This window comes from Lepus europaeus, chromosome 12 (assembly GCF_033115175.1).
Source record: "Lepus europaeus isolate LE1 chromosome 12, mLepTim1.pri, whole genome shotgun sequence".
Lineage (NCBI taxonomy): Eukaryota > Metazoa > Chordata > Mammalia > Lagomorpha > Leporidae > Lepus > Lepus europaeus.
This window is the reverse complement of record NC_084838.1, coordinates 96,603,025-96,628,922: the sequence shown is the minus strand read 5'-3', so window position 1 is coordinate 96,628,922 and position 25,898 is coordinate 96,603,025. Positions and strand designations below refer to the sequence as shown.

Sequence of the window (25,898 nt, the reverse complement as noted above, 5' to 3'; positions counted from 1 at the left end):
TCTCTTTGCTTGTATGAGCTCTGGGATCCTCATCCAGCTCCACCACATCCCAGAGCCTGTGTCTCAGGGTCTTGAGCAGCTAGTAGGCTCAGGGCCCTTAGTCCATGTACTCCACAGCCAATAGACAGCTGGCTCTTCCCCAATTCCCAGCCCCTCCCTTGTCCTGGCTCCACTCTGGATGCTGAGCCCACCCCGGAGGTGGTCTCAGTCCTGGGGCCCAAACAGGACCTGGTGCAGATCAGCCCTGCAGGTCTGTGCCCTCTCCCACTCTCCCAGTGGGTTACGGTGTCCTGCCGCCCTCAAGAGAAGTCCCGGTGCTAGGTGTGTCACATCCGAGTTTCCTAGTCCTAGCTTTCCCTCTATTGTCAATTCATGCCTGCAATGAATTAAATAGGCGATTTTGAGCAAGCTTCTGAAATTGGAAATTCATCTTTCTAACGTGAGGCTGTGTATCCCCTTGAGTCTGGCCCTTTGTGTTGACCTAAAAGGGGCTTCTCCAGGTCTACGGTGAGGGAGAAAGTGCAGGTGGGCACAGGGGTCTGACCAGGGTGAGCTGCTGGGTCCTGGGGTCTCCTCCCTCCAGGTCTCAGACTGCTCTGGGATGGCAAACGCCCCTATTCCCAGCGTCCTCATGTCTCTCTGCCCCGCCCTTGGCTTTATTGTCTCGATTCCTCTCCCACAACCCAGCCTCAGCCCACCTTCAGATGGGAGGAGAAAGGAAAGGCAGGTGACCATGGGCAGGGGTAACATGGCCCCAGCAGCTGTCCTGTGGCTTCCAGCCATGCATAGAAGCTGTAGGTCCTGTGTTTGCTGCTCCTCTAGAGAGCAGGGAAGCAGAGGCTGGGATGGGTAACATTGCCGCCTCGTCAAGGCTGAGCCATCTTTCTCGCTGTCTTCCCCAGACCTAGAAGGGGCTTCCATAGCAGGCATTGTCTGTTCGCTATTGGGAGACCAAGGGGGATAAGCTTCTGCCACCTCTGAACTCGGGGTCAACACACAACACCCCCTCCATTTCCTGTGCCCTCTCTGACACCCAATGCTGTTTCGGTCAGCACTCCCCACAGGTGCGCAGTGTTCAAGGTCAGGAGAAGGAGGAGACAGAAGAGATGAGTAAGTTCCTGGGCAGAGTCCTACGGGGCTGCTCACCTGGATAAGACCTGCAGGCTTCCTTTGGTTTGGTTCTGTAATGACGGGAATGAAAGCCCATGATGCAGTGAGGGGAGCCGGGGTGAGGTTGGGTCTCCACCACCAATGTCAGCCTCCCTCCATGCCCTGACCCTTCTCGAAGCCACACTCAGGGACAGCAGCTGACCACTCCCCTATGCCCGCGCACGGCACAGCACAGACAGAAGCCACGCCTATGATGAGAAGACACGTGTATTGGGGAGGAATGCATATCTCTGTAGAAAGGAGCCATTGTCACATAAAAGATGTGGGGACATAGGACTGAGCGGGTTTCCTCTGCAGAAACTGGCGTTTTTCCGAGAGAAAGCTTTTCCCACTGGGACAGGCTTGAGAAGCATGCTGTGTGTGAGGGGAGGAGGCACCTCTTTGAAGAAGGCAGTTCCTGGGGCAGTGCACAGGCCGACCCGAGTCACCTGTCACCCCCGGTCGGTGCTGGCCTGGGCTTGAGTGGCACGCAGGCTCCCTGGGTGGGGAGACCCAGGTGCTGTCCCTGCCTCTGAGCCACCTGCTCTTGACAGGACAGCTGAGGCCCTGAGGGGTGGCCTGGTGACCAAAGGCTGTGACTGTGCCCGCTCTGCTTTGCTGAGTGTAGGAAGGACCCCTGCGGTAGCTGGAACGCTCCCGCAGCAGGGCCTGGCGTTCCACCGTGTACCAGTCTATCTCTGAGATGCCGCGTCCACGTGGAAGCCCCAGGTGGTCCAACATGATCTTGCCCACAACCGTTATGACCGCCTGGGCCTCAGCATCTCTCCTCTCCGTGCGCGTCCTGCCCACGCGTGATCCCTGGTCCCAGGCGATGGCTGATGCAGGCCTGCCTCCTGGAAGGGTGTCTCTCTGCCCTGTGCCCTTTTGGATGGGGTTAGGACACTGCACGAATGGCCATGTTCTGTGTTCCTTGTGGCTTCCTGGGGGTGCCTGTCCCTTCTTTGTCAGGAATGGTGAGGACTCGACCCCCAGGATATCTCCTGTTTCCCTATCCCAGGCAGGGTGGGCCGTGCTGTGGGCCCAGGAGGCCCTGGGTCCTGCTGCTCTCTCTTCCCGCTGCCCTGGTCTGGGCCTCCTGCAGGCCTTTGGAGGCATGGTGTGTCTGATCCAATGAGACATCTTTCTGAGGAAGGTACTTCCTGGGGCAATGGAAGTTCCATCTTGAGATACTTGTTACCCTTAGCCCTTGCTGGCCGGGGCTGGCTGGCATCACTGGCTCCCTGGACGGGGGGACCCAATTGGTGTCCCTCTCACTGATCCACCTGCTCTTGACGGAACAGGTGAGGTCCCTGGGGGTGGCTTGTTTTATAAAGGCCGGGTCTATCACCACTCTCTTTTTCTCTTGGCCAGAGGGACCCCTGTGAAGGCAAGAACTCCTACCCAGCAGGCCCTGGGGTTCCTTTTTTGGCCCATGTACCTCTGAGGGAGCAGGTTGGCGCCGAAGCCCCAGTTTGTCTATCAGGATCTTTGCCACAGCGGTTACGACTGCCTGGGCCTCCGCATCTCTCCTCTCCGTGATCATTTTCTCAAGGCGTGATCCGTGGATCCAAGCCGTGGCCGATGCAGGCCTGCCTTTCTCCAGGGGATCTTCCCACTCTGAGCCTTTTTGGCTGGGGCTGAACCACTGCTGAGAGGGCCTTGTCCTCTGTTTGATGTGGCTTTCTGGGGGTGTCTGTCTCTTCTCTGGCAGGAGTGGCGGGGACTTGTCCCCCAGGCTGTCTTCCATCTCCCTGTCCCAGGCAGGGCGGCTCATCCCACAGGCAATAGTGACCCTTTTCTTTGGAGCCCTTTGTTCCTGTTCTTCAGGTTTGGGCCTCTTGCAGGCCCCTCTCCTGTCAGGGGGACTGTACGTCTTGCTCTCACTCGTCCACGGGGCTTTCCCTTTTGGGGTCCTGGCCTCCTGCTGCTCCTGGTTGCTCCTGGCATTTGATAGGCGGTCACGAAGCCCCAGAGAAGCTGGTGTGGTGCTACTAGGCGAGCCCTGGGAAGCTACCCAAGAGGCCTGAGAAGCCAAGATGTCTGTGGTGGGGAGCAGTACAGGGCTGCGGTCTTGATGGAGGACGCTGGCAATGTGCTGTGGGCGCCGTTTCTCCGGGTCTACTTCCACTTGGACCTCCAGGTCGTGGCTGTCCTGTGCTCTCAGGCCTGGCTGTCCTACACTGACGTCAACCAAAGTTCTCGAGGGTTGAGGATGTCTGCTGGTGCCCTGAGACTGCAGACTGAGACTCACATCCAGGCCTTGCACGGTGGTTGTCATACTGGCTCCCACGGTGACATCCCAAGCACGCGGCTTTCCTTTGGCCTGCAGTCTCTGTCTGATCTCTTCGGCTCTTTTCGGCTGGAATCCTCTACTGATCTTCTGCTCCTCCGGGCTGTGGCAGAAGTCCGATAAGGTCGCTCTCCGTCTCTCACGCTGGGGCTCACTCCTGGCCGTTTCTGCACGCGGCCTCCACTCTGGGCTGCCCCTCTCGGCTTTTTGGACAGTCCTGCTTCTGCCCAAGGGACTGTAAGTGATGGGCTCAGTGGGAGGCAGCCTGGTCTCCCGTCTGGCCTCTGAGAACCCACAGGGGCCAGCAGGTGGCCTCGCTGTGGGGACCCTCTGGACGTCCTTATATTCAGATGAGGGGTCGAGGAGAGGCCAGTCCCTGATGTGACAGGACTGTTTGGCCTTCTCCTCTCTTGGGCCTTTGTCAGGAGGGTTTTCCAGGTGATGGGCAACATCGTCTCTTATGTTACCCCCAGTCCCACTGGCGGCAGAGCTGGGGAAGGTGGGCTGTGGAGCAGAGGCAGCTTGATTTGCACTGGGAGTGACCTGTGCGCTCTCATGGGCCATCTGCTGTAGACACCACCCATACCTTGCGTCAAAACCTTTCAAGTGTGTTTCCAGCAAAAATCGCGTCAGGGGATTGAGGAAGGAGAGCTTCCTGGATGTGTTCACACCGGAGGTCTGACCCTTTGAGGCTACTGGTTTTCTAGGTTTTACAGGGATGCTGGACTTGGGCAAAGAATGACTGGCAGCAACAAGCCAGGACCGGCGCACTCTCACAGGGATCCTGCCTTCTTTGATCTGCCCTAACGTCCGGTTCAAGTGGACATTCAGGGTTTTCTTGAGATGCTTCTTATCTGGGCTCTTGGGTTTGTAATTTACACAGTCACACTCCTGAGGGATGACGGGGTTACACTTGGACTCCTCTTCGTCTTCCTCTAGGACTTTCACTGAGGTTCTTTGTGGATCCCAGGGCAGGAATTCTTGGTCATCCTCCTCTTTCCCTAGATCCTTTTGTGCTGCGGCTGGTTTGCCCTTTACTGCACCCTTGCTCGAGGGTCTCTTAGAACACGTGAATCCTGTCTTCTGCACTTCGGGGTCACCTGCAGGTGCCGAGGGCGGGGAAGGCCGGGAGAAGCCACGCGTGTCCATTGCCTGGCAGTGGCAGACCTGTGGGGATTTGCCCTGAGGCTGTGTCTGTTCCTGAGACGCTTCGAATTTGCAGGGGGGGCCATCCTGTTCATCCGCGAGAAGCTTCACTTGGTTCTGTGGCTCTGGCTGCTCCTGGAGATCAGAGCTGATGGAATCCCCGGGCAAGGTGGAGGCAGTCCCGCCAGTCTGACAGCCCCGAAAGCCCCGAGGAAAGTGGGGAACGGACTGGCTGGCAACTTCCTGGGGGTTTTTGAAAAAAGAAAGTAAAGCCTTCCTCTGTTTCAGTCTCTTCTTCAAGGGCCATTCCATTTGCTGACTCTCAGTCGGGTTGAAAGACTGAGCCTTCTCCTGGGAGGGAGAGCAGGGTGTTTTATAGACCACACTCTGGGGTGGAGATGCATTTGGTAGGTTTGGGAGAGAGGATGGGAGAGGGGCCTGGGTCTGGATCTGACCCAGAGGTAGGGGCAAGCTTTGAGTCAGAGGTTGGGGTGGAGCCAAAGGATAAGGGGACAAAGGCTTCGCCGGGGAAAGCTGTAGAGGTAGACTGGCCTGAGTCTGAACTGGAGAGGAACTAGAGCCCCTGTTGAACAGAATCGAGGGAACTAGTGCAGGGGAGGACCTTCTAGGGGTCCAGGCCGTGGCCACTAGTGACTCGCTGTGCAGAGAAGGGAGGCCCCAGAAGAGCTGGCTGCATTTCTTCTCTAAGTGATCCCCAAAGACCTGGGGGGCAGAGAGCCGCTGAGGCCCCTGCAGCTGTGTGCATTTGTGCCTTGGTCTCCAGAAGAGCTGTGGGGTGGTGCTGGGCTGCTTGTGACTCAGTGACCTCAAGAGAGCTCCCAGAGAACTCAGGAGGGAGCCCGGGCGCATCTGGCCCAGCAGGGACCCCGTCTTCTCTTCTGCTTTCAGCATCAGCTCTGCTCTCCTGGAGATGAGGATTTCTAGCAGCCTCTGGACATCCGGGTTGATGAAAGGAGGGCCGCCAGCCTCTGCCTGCCCGCGTGCGGCGTCTCCCCAGGGCGAGGCCTCTGGTGGGTGCTGGGAAAGAGGCTCTTGCCGGCATCTGCCATGTGGTGAGGTGAACAGGAGCAAGGCCTTGGCGGTCGGCCACCACCAGGAGAAGAATGCAATGGAGCCGCTTACGCGGTCCAAGCCCTTTGTGGCCGTGCCGAGAGAGGCCAAGCAGGAGTTACCTGGAGGGGCGCTGTCTGGGGCAGGGCCTGCCGGGGTGCTCTTCATGTCGGACTGGACTTGTTGAGGTCTTTCTGATGGGTGGGAGTCCGGGGGAGGAGGGTGCTGGGTTAGCAGAGCCGGGGAAGGCAGTGGGGACGAGGTGACAGGAGAAGCATCTTCCTTGGGCTCCCCATGATGCTGGTGGCCCCCAGCATGGGCTGGATTGTATTCATCTCCCTGGAGGTCCCGACACAGAAGGGGAGAAGCGCTGTCGTCAGGGAGCTTTCCCAGGTGGCTGCAGGAGACAGGAGGCACACGATGCAGCTGGGAGCAGATGGGACCGGAAGCCCTGACCTGCCCGGGGGGGATGGATGCCCGCAGCCCGGGGCCCCTCCACTGCCCCACGCCCTGACTTCATGGAGCTCTGGCTCTCCCTCACCCCCGGGGTACACTCACATCCCCTGTCTGTCTGTGGTCTCCCCCTCCCTGGGTGGGACGCTCCAGGCCCTGGACTCATGTAATGGGTTCTGGCAGGATAAGGACATGGACCACAGCAGAAAGCTCCTCACCTTTGCAGAAGGGAAATGAGCCCTCGAGCCTCCTTCAGTTTCTCCAAGCAGTCTCTGCAGGCTAGAAACCAGGAGACTGGGTTAGGGTGCAGGAGGGAGTGGTCTGGGATTCTTCCAGGAGGCCGAGTGAAATGTCCCTTTATAGGGGGACCCTGGGAGATCAGACTCTGAAGCCCAAGCGTTAGTGTCCAGCCCACATGACCGCCCTGGGAGTGCCAGCATGGCACACGGAGGAAGCATTTAGCATTTAGAAAGTGCTTCCCCATCCATCACCCTCTGCAGTCCTCACCACTCACTGTGCAGGAAGAAGGGGAGAGGGGTCATCTCAAAGTGGAACTGGCCTCATGGAAATGAAACACCTGTCCACAGCTGGACTCCACATGCAGGCACTGGTTCATCAGTTTCATTTCAGTCTTCTCAGTTTTATTCTGAAATTCTTTTTAGAACCTGAGAATTTTCCTTGTTCTGATTGCCTTCTCAGAAGCCTCCCCACCGACATGCTCAAATATGGGTCGGGTGCCTCATGGACTGGAGAGATCAAGTCACCTGTGGGGGCTCCAGGTGGAAGGGAAAAGCCTTACCTTTCAGAGCTCTGCTCTTCTTCCTGCTGTTGGTCCTTCTCCTGGTCTGCACTTGACCCTGGGAGATAAGGAAGAAGGGGGCTGGGACCCAGTTCTCTCTCTCTTTCCCCTAGACAAGCTAGTGGTCAGGAATAATGCGACTTACTCCATTTCACTGAGGATGCTCTTTGTTGTTTCATTTTATTCACATTAAAAAAAATTATTTGAGAGGCCAGTGTTGTGGTGTAGATGGTTAAGTCACCATCCACGATGCTGGCATCCCTTATGGGTGATGGTTCAAAACCTGGCTTCTCCACTTCTGATCCACCTTCCTGCTAATGCACCGGGGAAAGTAGCGGAAGACAGCCCAAGTGCTTGGACCCCCTGAACCCAATTGGGAGACATGGAAGAAGCTCCAGGCTAGGCTCCTGGCTTTGGCTTGGTAGAGCCCTGGCTGTTGTGGCCATCTGGGTAGTGAACCAATGTATGGGAGATCTCTTGGTCTCTCCCCCTTTCTCTGCAATTCTCTTTTCCAAATAAAACAAAAAAATTTTTTAAAGAGGTCTTCAATCCCCTGGTTCACTCCCCAAATGACAGCAACAGCTGGAGCTGAGCCAATCCAAAGCCAGGAGCAAGGAGCTTCTTCCAGGTTTCCCAAGTGGGTGCTGGGTCCCAAGGACTTGGGCCATTTTCTACTGCTTTCCCACGCCATAGCAGAGAGCTGGACTGGAAGTGGAGCAGCTGGGACTGGAACCAGTGCCCATACGAGATGCTGGCACTGCAGCTGGGGCTTTAACCTGCTGCACCACAGCGCTAGCCCCTAAAGTAAATCTTTAAAAGATTATTGGAGAGGCAGAAGGACAGAGGTCCCATCTGCTATTTTACTCCCTGAATGGCTGCAGTGGCCCAGTCCAAGCCAAACTGGGAGCCAAGCACTCAGTCCTGGTCTCCTCCATGGGTGACCACTCAAGCCATCCACTCAAGCCATCATCAATGTCTTTCCAGGGTCTGCATGAACAGGGAGCTGGAATTGGGGTAGAATTGGGGCTGGAACCTAGGCACTCCGCTGTGTGATGTGGGTCTCCCAGTTGGTGGCTTAACCATCAGGCCAAATTCCCACCTCCTTACTAATATTCAAAGCAGGTGAACGATTTCTTATTCTTTGACAAGTGAGGAGAGGTGGAGAGGTGTTCTATGTGAAATCCACCACGGGTGTCGCTGGTCACTGTTCCTGTGCTGAGGAGACAGTGCACGTGAGCTGCCGAGGAGAAGCCTGCTGCCCGAGGCCGGGGTGACTCCAGGCTCTGCATGGAGCCTCTCACTGCTCAGCACAGCCCTGTGGTCAGTCCAACCTGGATGAAAAGCTTGGCCTCAAGGCACCTATCCCAAGAAGGCCCCTGATGAACCAGGGCTCAGAGCCCATCACTCCCCCTCTGCCCCCAAGAGATCTCAATTCTCTGAGTCGTGGGGACCTCAGCTGCTGAGGCAGGGTCCGATTTTGCCCTGGTGCTCTCCAGCTCACCCACAGGGGTGGTCTGAGAGCTTCACACAGAAATCCTAGTTCCAGCCTCTCTCCTGCCATGAAGGATGACGTTGTCCTGTGCTTTCCCATCTCAGGAGGAGTCTCTCTGGTTAATTTGGAATCAGGGAAACAACAGCGAAGGAAGAGAAAAACCTTTGCCTGTTGGGTTCTGGCCAAGCGCTCCTTACCTTCCTGATGGTCCCCTTTCTCTTAGGAGGTCGTGAGGATGGAGTGCTGTGGACCAGAAACAGGAAGAAGAGCCCCAGTCCAAACAGGAAGAGAAGGACAACGTCTGTGCTCCAGGAAGCACAGCTGGATCTCTGCCACGGGACAGGGGCGCTTTGCGGAGGAAGGAGCTGATGCTCCATCAGACGAATCTCAATCTCACCGTTACCCTCAGGCAACTCAGCCCTTGGAATTCCCTTTGGCAGAATGGAGTAAGACCGGACCGCATCACAGAGCGGTCCTTCTCATCACAAAGGGCTCCAGAGCAGGGGAGGGGCACGGAGAGGAAGAGTCTGACTCTGGCCCCTCCCCCACCTCCTGGCCCAGTGGATCCCTCCACTCCTCTGTGCCTTCTAGAAACCTCCATCCTAATCTACTCGCTTAAACTGTCAGAGATCATTATCAATTTCCTAGTCTTTCACTCTGGAGCCAGGATGCCACCTGGTTCCTTTTGTCCTTAGAAATCTTGGCTTGAACGCACCCAATTTCACAGCAGTTGAATGTCGGAAATCTCAGGAATTTTGAGTTACTTCATAGAGGAATTTGCTCTCAGAATTCTCTCTCCTCATAACTTTCTTTTTTTTAAAAAAACTTTTATCCACCCAGAATTAGAACCTTAAACTTATTTAAAGTTTAATCAGACACAAGGATTCATACTATTTATTATTTGAAAGTCACAAGATTAAATAATCTCATATTGTGTTCAATGTTTTCATCAGTGTGATCCTGTTCATATTGCAAGGTTTTTCCAGGGAAGAGAAAATCAATCAGTTGGAGCTTATGTGCCTGATGCTCTCCCCCTGTAAAACTGCTCTGTACATTTGCCCATGGTAGTGTTAATTGTGATAAGCCAATCATTTACAATGAGTCTTTACTCCCTGTTGGATCAAGACAACTGGATCTTCCCTGTGATCACTTTAAAAAACTTTTTTTTATTATTTATTGAGAGGTAGAGTCAGAAAGAAAGGTCTTCCATCCTCTGGCTCACTCCCCAAATGGCCACAGTGGCTGGAGCTGGGCTAATTCAAAGCCAGGAGCCAGGAATCTCCTCTAGGTTTCCCACACGGGTGCAGGGGCCCAAGGACTTGGGCTATCTTCTACTGCTTTCCCAGGCCACAGCAGAGAGCTGGATGGGAAGAGTAAAGTAGCCTGGACTAGAACCAGCACCCATATGGGATGCTGGCACCACAGACGGAGGCTTAGCCCGTTGTGCCACAGTGCTGGCCCTATGACCAATATTTATGACTCAGCAGCAATGCTTGAAAAGTCGTGGTGATCAGAATTATTATTACCACTGCATTATGATTGGTATTACAACAACTAACATTCACTCAGCAGTTAGCAAATGCTGGGTCCTTTTCTAATTGCTTCACAGGTATCAACTCATTTCTCCCTCACCACACCCTGGGAGCCAGGTGCTGTGTTAATTTCAGTGAACCTCACCACTCTCCAGAGTTTTTCATTTTACTGCAAAAGGCACACATGCTACTTAGAGTAAATCACAGAGGGCAGGAGTGTGTAAACTGTGGGTGGGTTTGCCAAGTGCCCCAGGGACGCCACTTGCTCCCTCTCCGTGCCTATTCCATTCCTGCTTTCCAGATGCCACCAAGGCCAGCAGTCTTAAGTCTTCAGCCCATGCACACTGCAGCACAGGCCAACACACAGCAGAAGGCTCTCTTAGAGTTGTCCTGTTTCATGGGATGGGAAAAAGTGGTTCTGAGAGTTCTAGTGACTTACCGTGATCACACAGCAGGTAAGTGGAAGAGCTGGCACTTAGGTGATTGCCTGTGCTGCCTCTACAAGTCATACCACGCTTGAACAAAAGGAGTGAGAGGAATGAGAGCAAGAAGAAAAATAGCAGTGCACCCTGCACACAATCATGGTAGCATTTCAGGTGCATGATACGTGGGTGTTTAGTCTTTGCCAAAGCCCCACCATATGGTCTGATTATTTGCACAGCCCCGTCACCTCTCATGTCCACATGAGAGAACTGAGTCTTCCTGAGGGAAGCCGCTGGCCCAGGTCACACAGCTGCAGGCAGTGGCAAAGGCAGAGGCAGGATCAGGCTCAGCCCTCTGATGATAAACTCACTCCAGGAAGGAAGTTGAGATGGGAGAGGGCAGGGTGGGTCCCAAGTCCACAGGCAGTTTGGCTGCTGTCCCTCTTCCTGAATTCAGCTGCCTCAAACTGGCTGCATCACATACTTTGTGCAAATGGATCCTCCCCAGGCTCACCATGGCTTGGCCTTGAGGGTCCAGTGCCCTCCTCTGCTCTCAGCTTTCCCAGTGATGCTCTCTGAGACTGTGGAGAAGCAGGGTAGCCTTCAGCACTCTATGCTGTCTCTCGGAACCCTGGGCCGTGGCTGGTGCACACCAAAGGTGTGTTAAGTATGTGAAGGGGAAGGCAGTGACAGGCTACAGGATACTAGCTGTGAAGAGACAGAGGGATCAGTGTACTGGAGTGGGCACCTGGCTCAATGGACTTGGATGCCAGGGAGGCACTGAGGCTGGCTGGGGAGTATGGCAGGGCAGGAGACCTTGCCTGGGGATGCAGGTCCTGGCAGGGAAGAGGGGGCAGGCAAGGGCCACAGACATTTCATCTGAGGTAGGAGGAGGGCCTCACGATTGACGCGATGAATGTGGCTTCCAATCAATATGCATTTTTTTAAAACAACACACAAACAAAAGCAAACTACTAGGAGTATTGCTCTGAGAGACGAAAAAAAAAAAATCTATGCTCATTGATTGGAAGAATTAATACCATCAAAATGTCCATACTACCCAAGGCAATTTATAGATTCAATGCAATCCCAATCAAAATACCAATGACATTCTTCTCAGATCTAGAAAAAATGATGCTAAAATTCATATGGAAACACAAGAGACCCTGAGTAGCTAAAGCAATCTTAATGACAAAAACAAAGTCAGAGGCATCACAATATCAGATTTCAAGACACACCACAGGGCAGTTACAATCAAAAAGCCTGGTACTGGCACAAAAATAGACATGCAGACCAATGGAACAGAATAGAAACTCCAGAAATCAATATAACATTTAAAGCCAAGGAATCTCTGACAAATAAGCTGCAATCAATCCTTAAGAAAGGACAGTCTCTTCAACAAATGGTGCTGGGAAAACTGGATGAAAATTGTATGAAATAAGACCCCTACATTATACCTTATAAAAAATCAACTTAAAATGGATCAAGGATCTAAATCTACAATCTGATATCATCAAATTACTAGAGGAGAACATTGGATAAACTCTGCAAGACATTGGCCTAGACAAAGACCCCAGAAAAACATCAAAGCCAAAATAGGCAAATAGGATTACATCAAGTTAAGAAGTTTTTGCACTGCAAAGGAAACACTCAACAAAGTGAAGGGGCAACCAACAGAATGGGAGAAAATATTTGTGAACTATGCAACAGATAAAGGGTTAATATCCAGACTCTCTAAAGAGCTCAAGAAATTCAACAACAGCAAAACAAACAATCCAGTTAAAAAATGGGCAAAGGGCTTCAACAGACATTTTTCAAAAGATGAAATTCAAATGGCTAACAGACATATGAAAAAATGCTTGAGGTTACTGGCCTTCCGGGAAATGTAAATCAAAACCACAATGAGATTTCACCTCACCCCAGTTAGAATGGCTCTTATACAGAAATAAACAAACAATAAATGCTGTGGAGGATGTGGGGGAAAAGGTACCCTAATCCACTGTGGTGGGAATGTAAACTAGTACAGCCATTGTTGAAGACAGTATGAAGGTACCTCAGAAATTTGAATATAGACCTACCCTATGACTCAGCAACCCCACTCCTAGAATTTACCCAAACAAAATGAAATCGGCATATGCAAGAGTAAACCCCATGTTTACTGCAGCTCAATTCATGATAGCTAAGGTATAGAATCAATCAAGATATCCATCAACTGATGACTGGATAAAGCAAATGTGGTATATATACTCTATAGAATACTACGCAGCCATAATAAAGAATGAATTCCTGTGTTTCACAACAAAATGGATGTAACTGGAAACAATTATACTTACTGAAATAAGCCAATTCCCAAAAAGACAGATATCATATGTTTTTTCCTGATCTATGGTAACTAATAGAGTATAAAAAATATAATGTATATAAGTGAACTTGACAATTTGAGATTTGGTTATTGTTTACTGTTGAGGAACAGTGTTTTTTTCTTCATACTATTTGTTGAATTCCTTACTTAGAGAAGGGCTAAGCTTATGATTATAAAATAAACTGAAAATATGTCATTGTAAAAATTATATGAAAAAATAAAAAGGAAGGAAGGAAGGTGGGAATATAGGCAGAGGGAGGGTAGCGTGGGAAGTATTCCTATTCTCCTAAATCTGTATATGTAGAGTTACATAGTTGTTCACCTTATAGAAATAAAAAATATTCCTTATCTTTTCCATAGTATCCAGCTCCTGTTTCATCAATAAAGACATTCTCTTTCTTTGAGGACACCAATAAAGCTTTCGTGTTTCCTGTCCTAGCCTTTATCTCCTCACAGCCCCTTGTTTTGTATGTTTGATCGTTGCCTTCCACAGTGAGTTTTTTCATGGATATTGTAATCTGTAGTTCAGCGCCTGTGATTCAGAGATGGACTAAAACGTAGGTTTGGGCCTCTTATATGATTGGGAAGTGCTTCATGTTGAACTTTATACAGTGATCTGGCTGGACCACCTACTGGGGAGCCACCAACACATTCTCTAAGAGGTTTCTTCCTGGGCAAATCCATTCCTCCAGGGCAAAACCTTCCTGTCTCCTGCCCTCAGAGGAGAGGACCTCACCTTTCTTCTTTATTTATTTATTTATTTTTTGACAGGCAGAGTGGACAGTGAGAGAGAAACAGAGAGAAAGGTCTTCCTTTTCCGTTGATTCACCCCTCAGTGGACACTGCAGCTGGCGCGCTGTGGCTGGCGCACCATGCTGATCTGAAGCCAGGAGCCAGGTGCTTCTCCTGGTCTCCCATGTGGGTACAATTCACCTCCATTCACTTCTTCTTCTTCTTCTTTTTTTTTTTTTTTTGCTTATTTGAAAGGCAGAGTTAGAGAGACAAAAGGACACACACACACAGAGGGAGGGAGATAGAGAGAGAGAGAGAGAGAGAGAGAGAGAGAGAGAGATTTCACCTGCTGGTTTACTCCCCAAATGGCTACAATGGTTGGGGCTGGGCCATGGCAAAATCAGGAGTCAGGAACTCCACCAGTCTCCTGCATCAATGGCAGGTACCCAAGCTCTTGGGTCATCTTCCATTGCCTTCCCAGGTGCATTAGTGGGGAGCTGGATGGGAAATGGAACGGCTGGGATTCAAACTGGCATACATATGGGATGCCAGCATCACAGGCAGCCAGCTTAACTTACTGCACCACAACTCTGGCCCCACCTCTATCACTTTTTAAAAAAGATTTATTTATTTGTTTGAAAGGCAGAGTTACAGACAGAAAGGGAGAAACACAGAGAGATCTTCCATCCGCTGGTTCACTCCCCAAATGGCCACAATGGCTGGAGCTGAGCCTATCTGAAGCCAGGAGCCAGGAGCTTCATCCGGGTCTCCTATGTGGGTGCAGGGACCAGCACTTGAGCCATTTCCACTGCTTTCCCAGGTCATTATGTTTTCTGCCCATTACTGTATAATGTTAGTAAACCCAAGATCCACTTGAGGTGTTCAGGTCATTGTTTATCTCCTAAAGTTTCACTGTGGAGCACGATAAAAAGGACTTGCTCACTTTTGAGTACAGAAATGTTTGATGCAATTTTTAAAAAAAATTAAATTTATTTGAAAGGCACACACATAGACAGAGAGAGAGAGAGATCTCCCATTCAGTGGCTCACTCCTAAATGCCCACTGTTCTCTAGGATTGGCCAGACTGACGGCAGGAGCTGGAAACTGAGAACTCGCTCCAGGTCAGCCACATGGGTAGCAGAGACCCGTCTGCCTAAGCCATCTCTGCTACCTCCCAGAACACCCATTAGCAAGAAGCTGGAATAGGGTGTGGGGCTGCGACTGAAACCTAGGCACTATGAGATGAGGTGTGGGAATACTCAGAAGCATCTTAACCTTACGGCAAAACCTGCCTCACACAATGCAATTTGAACTGCCATCCCTGATCAGGACACAGTAGGTTTTTTTAGGTATTTGCATGTCTTGCTGTTCATGGAACCTGAGATCAGCCTGCTACTCAGTTGTGGAAGGGATTCCTGTCTATCTTTATCCTTTTTTTTTTTTTTAAGATTTATTTATTTATTTGAAAGTCAGAGTTACACAGCAGGGGGAGAGAGAGAAAAAAAGAGAGAGAGAGAGACAGGTCTTCCATCCGATGGTTCACTCCCCAAATGGCCGCAACAGCCGGAGCTGGGCTGATCCGAAGCCAGGAGTCAGGAGCTTCTTCTTGGTCCCGCACGTGGGTGCAGGGGCCCAAGGACTTGGGCCATCTTCTACTGCTTTCCCAGGCCATAGAAGAGAGCCGGATGGGAAGAGCAGCAGCTAGGTCTTGAACCGGCGTCCATATGGGATGCTGGAGATTCAGGCCAGGGCTTTAACTTGCTGTGCCACAGCACTGGCCTCCATCCTTATCCTTGTTTGTCATCAAAGCCATGGTGAGAGGAAAGGTTTACAGGAGAAATGTAATTGCTCCAACTTTGGGTTACCTGTCTTCATTTTATTTCACAAACCCCCCTACTACTTCTCTGGCTAAAATTCCTTTTGCCTCTCTTGAACTCAAGCTAAACTCATCAACTTGAACGCCGTAATCAGTTGGCAGACTTTATAATGAACTACAATGTATGCATACAGTGAATTTCTCTTCCATTGATATCCATTTTGGTATCCATAGAAAAAGTGCTAGTGACTAAATACTACTTCCTCTCAAAAGCTGGCTTCACAGACTTAACTAGATTTTATGTTCCACTTGGGGAGGTAATTAATCATTTAAACCTGGCAGGCACTAAGAAGAAACCACCCTCTTCTTAAAAAAACCTATTTCATTTTTTAAAGAAATGATTTATCAGGGCCGGTGCTGTGGCGCAGCGGGTTAATGCCCTGGCCTGAAGCACCAGCATCCCATATGGGCTCTGGTTCTAGTCTCAGCTGCTCCTCTTCCCATCCAGCTCTCTGCTGTGGCCCGGGAGGGCAGTGGAGGATGGCCCAAGTCCTTGGGCCCCTGCACCCGCATGGAGACCCAGAAGAAGCTCCTGGTTTCAGATCAGCTCAGCTCCGGCCATTGTGGCCATCTAGGGGGTGAACCAGCAGATGGAAGACCTCTCTCTCTATCTCTACCTCTCTCTCTGTATCTCTGTCTTTCAAATAAATAAAAAATAAATCTTTAAAAAAAGATTTATTTTTTATTTATTTGAAAGGCAAAATTGCAGTGTGTGTGTCTGGCAGGAAGAGAGAGCGAGAGCGAGAGCAAGAGAGAGAGACAGAGAGATCTTCCATCTACTGGTTCACACCCCAAATGACTACAATGATCAGGGTTGTGCCAGGCAAGAACCTTGAACTCCATCCTGATCTCCCACATAGGTGGCAGGGGCCCAAGTACTTGGACCATCTTCCACTGCTTCCCCAGACACAGTAGAAGGGAGCAGGATTGGAAGCAGAGCAGCTGGGACTCAAACCAGTGCTCCAGTGTGAGATGCCAGCATCAGAAGTGGTAGCTTAACCCTCTGTGCCACAATGCTGGCCCCAAGAAATTTCTCTTTCTCAATGGCCACCTCAGATGGTTCTTCTATTGTGACCCAGAGTCCAAACCCAAGTCTGACATCTGTGCCTGAACACCCTGAGAAATATCCATTGCCTTCCATTGGCTGCTGAGACGGGAGCTGTTTGATGCTGCTGGGTGCTTACAGTTCTTGTGCAGTGATCTGGTTAGCAAGAGAACATTGGCTGTTCGGTAAATGGAAAGAACCTACGGTTCACAACGTATTTCCAGCCAAAACACAACATTATGTTCTTTTTTTAAAAGATTTATTTTATTTATTTGAAAGACAGAGTTACAGAGAGGTAGAGACAGAGAGAGAGTCTTCCATCCACTGGTTCACTCCCCAAATAGCCACAATGGCCAGAGCTGTGCCGATCCAAAGCCAGGAGCCAGGAGCTTCTTCCAGGTCTCCCACGTGGGTGCAGGGCCCAAGGACTTGGGCCATCTTCTACTGCTTTCTCAGGCCATAGCAGAGAGCTGGACTGGCCAAGGAGCAGCCGGGACTAGAACCAGTGCCCATATGGGATGCCGGTGCTTCAGGCCATGGTTTTAACCCGCTGCGTCACAGCGCCGGCCCCACATTCTGGGAAGTGATTAGAAGAAGGCAACGGGAAGCCACTGCCAGTGACTTTTGACTGAATGGGTCCCGGTGATCTGCATTTGCAGTGTGTGGGAGCAGTCGGGGGAGGAGCTTCACTCCTCTGCTTCAGGGGGAGGTGAACTCCAGGTAGGGCTCCTCAGAGGCACGGCACAGAGGATACAGAAGAAAACAAGGAAAACAGATTCTCGGCCTTTGCATGGGAAGCAGCACCGCAGGCTGTAGGAGGCTTTTACTGAGCTGTAAAGTCCATCAAATGTCACTCTCCCTCTGTTCACGCCACGTGGGCATCGTGGGCTGTTGGGAAGGCGGGCTGACTTGTGGAGCCTGACCTGCTCTCTATATTCTCTGTTTCATGGGGGAACTGCTCAAATGAGACCCCTGCATCACACTTCCTTACCTGCATTGTGGCCCACAGCCACAGGGTGTGTGGATGACCAATATTACTGTCAGTGCTTTAAAAGAAACCGGTTCTGAGTGCCAGGGCCATGGCTACAGCTTGGAGTGCTTTCTGAGAGCAGACTGACTCAAGCACTTCCTGGCAATTACCCTACCCCGTTCCCTGCCTGTCAGGATTCTGCTACTGCAGGCAAAAGACAGAGTTCAATAATTAAAGTGTGGTTGCTTTTGTGCTCAGCCTTCCTGATGAACATGGCTGGGCCCTGGTAGCAATGATGATCGTTGTAGCATATATTACATTGTGATGCCTTTGGTACTTGGAAGATATATGCATCGGTTAATACTAACTGCTGTTGGGGCCGGCGCTGTGGCTCACTTGGTTGATCCTCTACCTGTAGTGCCGGCATCCCATATGGGTGCCGGATTCTAGTCCTAGTTACTCCTCTTCCAGTCCAGCTCTGTGCTGTGGCCCGGAAAGGCAGTGGAGGATGGCCCAAATGCTTGGGCCTCTGCACCCACATGGGAGACCAGGAAGAAGCACCTGGCTCCTGGCTTCTGATTGGTGCAGCACCAGCCGTTGCGGCCATTTGGGGAGTGAACCAACGGAAAGAAAATCTTTCTGTCTCTCTCTCTCTCACTTTCTATAACTCTGCCTGTTAAATAAATAATAAAAAAAACTACTAACTGCTGTTAACAAATAAACCCCACATGTCAGTGACTTCTCAGAGTACAAGTTCCTTACTCACACAGTGGTTCTGTGTGGGCATCTCTGTTCTCCAGGGGGCTGGCCTCTGGTTGGCTGATGTAAAGACCTGGGCACCTTTCACTTTGTATTGCCATCCGCAAGGCCTGGAGTCCTGTGTGCCAGTGGATGGAAGAGGAAGCAAAGAACCACCTTCATTTCTTTAACTCTGGGTAGAAGTAACATATGACTTTCACCCACATTTCCTTAGCACAGGGACGTGGGAGGCAAGGCAAGCAGTGGTTGGCAGCCACCTCTAGCTACTTCTAGCTTCCTCTAGCTACACTACAGAAGTGGGCACATGAATTTTTGGGCTACTGGCTGTCTCTGCTTCAGCAGTGTCTCCAAGTTCATAGGTGGCATAGTGAAGGCTCATGAGTGAGTGTACTGGCCCAGGGTAAAAAATAACAAGTGGTAGAACTGGGCCCAACTCTTTTCTGGTGGATCCTAACCCTGCCTTGCCCTCCATCTTTCCTTCTCTACTACCTATGCTGTAAACTGTGCTGTCACATCTACTGTTTTAACTGTGCCAGAATCCCTTCATTGACGAGACTACTGATGCCACACAAGCCACAGCAGACGCACTGGGTACATGGGCCCTAAGACACAGCCCCAGTCCTATTGGGGCCCATCAATTTCCAAGAACAGTGTATGTCAAGATCACAATCTACAGTACAGTTTTGCTAGGGTTGCTGGAACAAAGTAGCATAGATGCGTGGCTTAAACAGCAATCACAATTCTGGAGGCTGGAGGTCTGAGCTCAAAAGTGCCAACAGGGGCTGGTGCTCTGGTGTAATGGGTAAGGCCATCGTCTGCAGTGCTGGCATCCCATATGGGCACCGGTTCAAGTCCCAGCTGCCCCACTTCCATTCCAGCTCTCTGCTATGACCTGGAAAAGCAGTAGAAGATGGTCCAAGTTCTTGGGCCCTTGCACCCAAGTGGGAGACCCTGTGGGCTCCTGGCTTTGGATCAGCACAGCTCATCCATTTTGGCCATCTAAGGAGTGAACCTGTGAATGGAAGGAGGAACCTGCCTCCCTGTAGCTCTGCCTTTCAAATAAGTGAATAAATCTTTTTTTAAAAAAAAAAGCTCCCAGAAGATCAGTTTTTTCTGAGGCATGTCAGAGAGAATCTGTTCCATGCCTTTCTCCTTCCTTCTGGTGGTTCACTCACAGTCTTTGGCATTCCTTAACTTGCAGAAGCCCTCACCCGGTCGCTGTCCCAGCTTTAATACTGAAGGATCCAGGATTAGTTTCCTGCTCCGAAATGTGCCTGAGACTAGAAGCCAAGCATTCGGCTGTACTCCTACTGGCACTGTGGCCCACGAAGAGTGTTCACTGGTTGGTAAGTCCTGTACCGGAGTCAGCTGTGTTGATGGGACCACCCAGGAAGGGCAATCAGAGCCAACCATTTAATAACAAATGTAGTAAATCCTTTTGCTGGAAATCATTTTTCAGTACGCATCAAAGAACTCACAGAAGGGGAAGCATGTGAATGTGGGAAGAGCAATCTACCATAATTTAGAGAACACAGAGGAAAAACCCTATGAATAGAATGGAAGTGGGAAAACTTCTTACCACATGCAAATTTCAACAAACACTAGCTAAATTCCAGAGGCTGTACTTACGGGATGTTGGGAGACCCTGTCTAGAAGTCACCCCTCAGCAGGTATTAGCAGAGACTGGGGGTGTGTTCTTCAAAATGTATTCTTGGACACACAGTCTGCAATTATGGCCACCCCTTACTGAGGGTGGCATCCTGTAACCAAGGTGTGCTTTCACAAATGAATTTTGTTAACAGATATTCAATCTACAAAACTCATTTGATCATTTAGTAAAAGCAAACCGTTTAAAATGGTATCATATGTCTGGCTGGCGCTGCGACTCACTGGGCTAATCCTCCGCCTTGCGGCGCCGGCACACCGGGTTCTAGTCTTGGTCGGGGCGCCGGATCCTGTCCCGGTTGCCCCTCTTCCAGGCCAGCTCTCTGCTGTGGCCAGGGAGTGCAGTGGAGGATGGCCCAAGTCCTTGGGCCCTGCACCCCATGGGAGACCAGGAGAAGCACTTGGCTCGTGCCATTGGATCAGCGCGGTGCGCCAGCCGCGGCGGCCATTGGAGGGTGAACCAACGGCAAAAGGAAGACCTTTCTCTCTGTCTCTCTCTCTCTGTCCACTCTGCCTGTCAAAAAAGAAAAAAAAAAAAAAAGGTATCATATGTCTTAAGGGCTAACACTCAAGCAGAAGGCAGAGTCTCAGAATACGATTTCCATTTTTTAATTTCCATGGGAAAGGCATTAATCATGTCCTGCACTGGGTGTTTTCATATGGATTATTTTAATCCTCACAAAAGTCCTGTGAGATAAATGATATCAAACTCATGAGAAATGTGGCAAGTGAACTTAGAAACAGGCAAGGTAGCGGACCTCCAAAGCTTCTGCTACTACACTCTACTTGGGTGTTTAGAATTACGTCTTACAATTTCCCTAAATTTTGTTTTGAAAATAAAATATGGGGGGCCAGCGCTGTGATGCAGTAGATTAATCCTCTGCCTGCAGTGCCGGTATCCCATATGGGCGCCGGTTCTAGTCCCGGCTGTTCCTCTTCTGATGCAGCTCTCTGCTATGGCCTGGGAAAGCAGTAGAAGATGGCCCAAGTGCTTGGGCCCCTGCATCTGCATGGGAGACCGGGAAGAAGCTCCTGGCTCCTGGCTTCGGATCGGCACAGTTCCGGCCGTTGCAGCCATTTGGGGAGTGAACCAATGGAAGGAAGATCTTTCTCTCTCTCTCTCCCTCTCACTGTCTGTAACTCTAATTCTCAAATAAATAAAATAAATCTTAAAAAAAAAGAAAGAAAATATGGAGACTGGCATGGGAGCCGGCACAATGGCATAGCAGGTAAAGCCACCATCTGCAGTGCCAGCATCCCTTATGGGCCCTGGTTCAAGTCCCAGCTGTTCCACTTCTGATCCAGCCATGCCACAGCACCGGCCCCAACATATATTTTCAATATTTGTACACATTCAAAAAGAACTCTGTAAAATGCCTTATGCTCTTTTGATGCTGTGTATCCCTCAAGTAGCTGTCAACTCTCCCATTAAACCACTTAAATAAACAAAAACTTAGAAACCACTGGGTGCCAAATACTGCTCTCCAAGTATCTGTCCCAGCCATCTCACCTTCCTCTTTGTACCAGTCCTCAATTCAGAATCCCCAAGGACTCATTTATTTTTGCACATGTTTATTCATTCAGTCAGGATAATTAACTGACCCACTAGCAAATGCCAGGTTCTCTTTTCTGTTTTGCAGGCTATGTCCAGAGAATATATCAGTGGCAAAACAAGAATTACCTCCACCTTCTGATCGGGGTGAAGTAAAAATAAACAATGGAAAAGGCAAATTTGTAAATAAAAGTGTCTGCACTATATTCAGCTGGTAGCATATCACTGTAGGAGAGCTTCTGGAAAATACTTATCATTGGCAACAACACAGACAAAGGCGGTGGTGGACCCGGGACCAGGCTTGTGCATGACGGCACAGGTCAGTTGGGAAGAAGTCATGGGTGGTGAAGACCTCACCCTATAGAAGCCACCTCCTCCATGCTGGCTGCCTGCAGGGCTCGGCTGAGAGCTCATATCTGAGGCTTAGAGGTGAAGGGTACTCCTGGGAGGATGACATTTTAAATGTCGATTCAGTTCTACCTTACTAGCAGTCATACAGATAGTTCTTGGAAGCAGATATTAAGAGAATGATAGAGAAGAAATATCGAGACGCTCTTGCTAACAGTGGGAGGGGAAAGTTACTTTAGAGACGACGGGAACCAAAAGAGGCTTTCCCTCACATATTTCAGCATTTGCTGGAAACAGTGGATCTTAACTACATTTTAAGGGTTTATTTAATTGAAAGACAGAACATCTGCACAGGAAGAGAGAGAGAGAGAGAGAGAAAGAGATTGATTTTCCATCTGCTTATTCAAAATCCAAATGCCAGCAAAAGCCCAAACTGAAGCCAGAAGATGGGAACTTCATCCCGGTCACCACTTGAGTCGTAAGGGCCCAAGTATTTAGGCCATCATTTTAGCGGCTGCCCAGGCTGATTGGCCAGAAGCTGGAACAGAAGTTGGATCAGAAGTCTGAACCTACCACTGCGATATAGGATGTTGGCACAGCAGACAGAGGCTTAACCTACTGCACCACAATGCTGGCCCCAACGCACAAGTGCTGTACATTTTTAGCCCAGGACATATAGATGTATTATGCAGTGCTGATAATAATATGTAAACAGTGCCACTTAGTATCAGTGGTTACTGCTACTGGTTCAAAAAAGAATTGTCCTTTTAGCCTCTTGTCCTTTGAAATTTGGAAGAACTCTTACAGGATTAGGAAATGAAATCTTACTAGTATTTGGGGAAAAGCCCTTTTTACTGAAATGTCTTATGGGCTGTAACTCTAGGCACACCTATCTATGCAAGGATGTCTAGTCAGATTGTCATTTACAAAGAGAATAGCTGTTCTTTGACTGTCAGAGAATCCTTCATTAGTAAAAGAAAATCTAGGAGGGCAGACAAGCCAGGATGCCCAGCTCAGGAGCAGGTTGTGTTGCGGCCCTTAAAACCTACAGTCTCTGATCTAGTCCAGAGATGACTGGCAATTAACAAAGCTGAGGGGCAGGGAGCTCTCTACATTTATTTCATATAGCTCTTAAGTTGTGTGCGATTTCCATCTATGACCACCCCATTTGACCCAAGGGGCCACTGACCTAGAGATCCATGCCTCGCCTAGTTGCCAGCAGTAACTGTATAAATACAAACTTAGCTGAGGATGCATATCCAAGAAAGGAGGTGACACCTCTTGGGCTCCCCCTCTCTTCCTGGGGGAAGTGACCTGTTCCTGCATAACTTTAAGGAGACTGCCAGACAGGGAGGCTGCTGGAGCCCTCTAAGGAGCTCAGATAACAGTGCTGCATTGCAGGCAACACACAAAGGCTCCACAGTTCAAGAAAGTAGTGGGCCGCAGCGCGCCTACCACGGCGGCCATTGGAGGGCGAACCAATGGCAAAAGGAAGACCTTTCTCTCTGTCTCTCTCTCACTGTCCACTCTGCCTGTAAAAAAAAAAAAAAAAAAAAAAAAAAAAAAAAAGTAGTGGGAAAATAGGCGGCAGTGCAGAGGACAGCTGTCACAGCACTGTCAACAGTGACAAGTCAGAATAACAAGCCTAAGCTCTGAGGGTAAAGGAAAGTCCAATCCACTGGCAGAAGGGGACGACAGCAGACTGAGGATCTCCGCGGCTTTTGTCCTGCGCAGCGAGAGCCCTGGGAGGCTTGTAAGAGTGGGAAAGGGAGGGTGGGCTGCTGAGGATGTGACGAGTGACACACGAGGAGGACACAGCCAAGAGCTGAAGCTGGTGCAGGTCTGACCACAGATGTCTCAGAGGTCGTGGGTGCAGTTCCTTGGGAAACCTGCTTGACCCCTTGATCTAATCATGGGGAGTGGCTACCAGGATGTTCTGCACACAACCGAGTAGCTACAAAACATTACTTGAGTGAGGTCTGAAAAAGGCAAAGTATTGTTTTAAGAGATCCTAGTGTTTCATTAATCAAGATGAAGCCTGCTCAGCCTAGAACCCGGGTTCACTTTCCCTAGTTTTCCAAACCCCTTTGTATTCTGCTACAATAAACACAGCCATCTGGTCATGCTGACAGGGGAGGGTCACATGACTTTGCAACTTCAACTGGCTTTCTCCAGGTCACCAGCAGGCATTACTGATCTGTCGAATTGCACAAACATTCTGGTTAGTCACTAGCTCCGTAATGAGGTTTTGTTCAGAATATGGAAAAGAAACAGTGTATTCAGTACAATTACATTTTGATGCATATCAAACTTTCTATTAAAATGTTTGTAAAGGTTGAGGTTCACTAGCTTCAGAAAAATAAGTGCCATAAACCTTTCGCTGGGGCTAGCACTGTGGTGTAGAGGGTAAAGCTGCCACCTGCAGTGCCGGCATCCCTTACGGGTGCTGGTTCAAGTCCCGGATGCTCCATTTCCGATTCAGCTCTCTGTTATGGTCTGGGAAAGCAGTGGAGGATGCCTAGGTGCTTGGGCCCCTGTACCCATATAAAAGAACGGAAGAAGCTCCTGGCTCTTGGCTTTGGATCAGCCATTGCAGCCATCTGGGGAGTGAACCAGTGGATGGAAGACCTCTCTCTCTCTCTCTCTCTCTCTCTGCTTCTCTGAAATTCTGCCTTTCAAATAAATAAAATAAATATTTTTAAAAAACTTTCCCTAAGATTCCTTGAAGTTTTATTCACATATATTTATCTTATTCTCATTTTAGTTGGGTAAGTGTTGAATAGGAATGAATAGTTTCAATGTTTTGAGTCAGCACCTCTGACTGAACACAGCAAGTGCTGACTGAAAAGAAACTCACTGTTCAATACCTTTAAAAATATATACGCAGAAAAGAGTGTTAGGTTTATGTCTGGGTTAGTGTAAGGCACACACACTGTGTAGGTCAGATGGACTTGAGGATGTATGTGATCCTCTGAGTGTAGATGTGTGGCTGCTGGCAAAAACCCCTGGCAGTGTCTCAGACGTTCAAGGTCATGGCATTGGTGGAGCCCAAGTCAAGGGCTGCAAGCCGGGAAGGGGGTCTCACTTCACATCTGGGTTGCAGAAGGAACAGACAAAAAATTTCCCTGAAGTGGACGTATGGTGTGAAGCAAGCGTGCAGTTGGGCAATAGAGTGGCAGGGCTGGGCAGAGAGATCTGAGGCCTGTGGGTGGGGGAGGGGCCGTGGCAGGGCCTCCTCGTGCTGTCCCCCGCCCCACCTTTCACAAGCCCTTTGTGACTCTCCCACACTCTGTGATGCAGGCCTGGGACTCAGGTGGAGCCTGCGCACTCTCAGAACTCAGTTGCCATAGGCGGCCATGCGGTTCTGGCAATGGAGAAGGTTCTCTGGTTTCTGAAGAGCCACGCTGAGCCCTGGATAAGCTTCAGCTCTGTGTACTTAGATACTGTCCCAAGTTACATCTTTCTGATTGTGGTGGGGCTGCTGCTTCTCTACCTTTGCCACCTGCGGTTACCAACCAAGGTAGGGAACCATGGGGGAACCCCCAGGAGAGATGGCTTGTCATTGCTTCCTGCTTCTAGTCCCACGTGTCTACAGGACTGTGGTTGGGTCAGAGATGGCTCAGAGGGAAGTGAGGAGAGGATGGGACCTCACTATTGCAGGGGAAGAGACTGTGCAGGGACAGGGGTCTAGGGAGGACTCCACTTTCCACATGAAGCTCTGAGAGAGCCAGGTGGAGGCTGCCCAGGACACAATCCCACACACAGAGATGCTGTGGTCCTGGCTTGGCTTCATCTGGGAGCTGGGTTCTCTGGAGGAGCAGAGTCTCTGTCTCCAGTCCTATTCTGGGAGTCCCATTGCCATGTCAGGGGTCCCTCCATCAAGCCTTCTTCCTGTTGGGCTGAGCCTGTCAGAGCCTCCGAGCAGGGGCTGCAGCCTGAGCTCTGTCCCCAAGACACAGCGACCTCTGAGGAGCACAGAGGGGACTGCTGGCCACAGATCCTGTGCCCTCCTTGACCAGGGGTCATCAGACTGTGAGGACACCCGAGGTGGACCCCAGAGACACCATCCTTCTTTCAGTTTTACAAAGAAAGAGTAGTTGAAAATATTTGATCACCTTGAACAATTAAAAAACAAAAACAAAGGAATAAATATTCGTTTGGTAAAGTAGAGCATGTAGGATTGCTAAATAATGTCGGATCAGCCCTAGAGGGAGAAGTGAGAGAAGCCAGTCCCA

The 25,898-nt window shown here is 50.2% G+C and overlaps 2 protein-coding genes across 2 annotated transcripts in view; one reads left to right on the top strand and one right to left on the bottom strand.

Annotated features, from left to right (window-relative positions):
* Positions 1-25,898, top strand: part of LOC133771071 (uncharacterized) — a 79,907-nt gene that overhangs the window by 51,051 nt on the left and 2,958 nt on the right. The window contains exon 5 of the mRNA XM_062206796.1: positions 19,300-19,444. Coding sequence (XP_062062780.1) covers positions 19,300-19,444 — 145 coding nt within the window. The remainder of the gene's footprint in view (positions 1-19,299; positions 19,445-25,898) is intronic.
* On the bottom strand, positions 1,420-17,366 carry LOC133771893 (spermatogenesis-associated protein 31E1-like). Its single transcript, XM_062208273.1, has 4 exons — positions 17,361-17,366; positions 8,598-8,831; positions 2,348-5,995; positions 1,420-2,031 (listed from the first exon to the last, which is right to left on the bottom strand). The coding sequence occupies exons 1-4, from the start codon at positions 17,364-17,366 to the stop codon at positions 1,420-1,422; spliced, it is 4,500 nt and encodes a 1,499-aa protein (XP_062064257.1).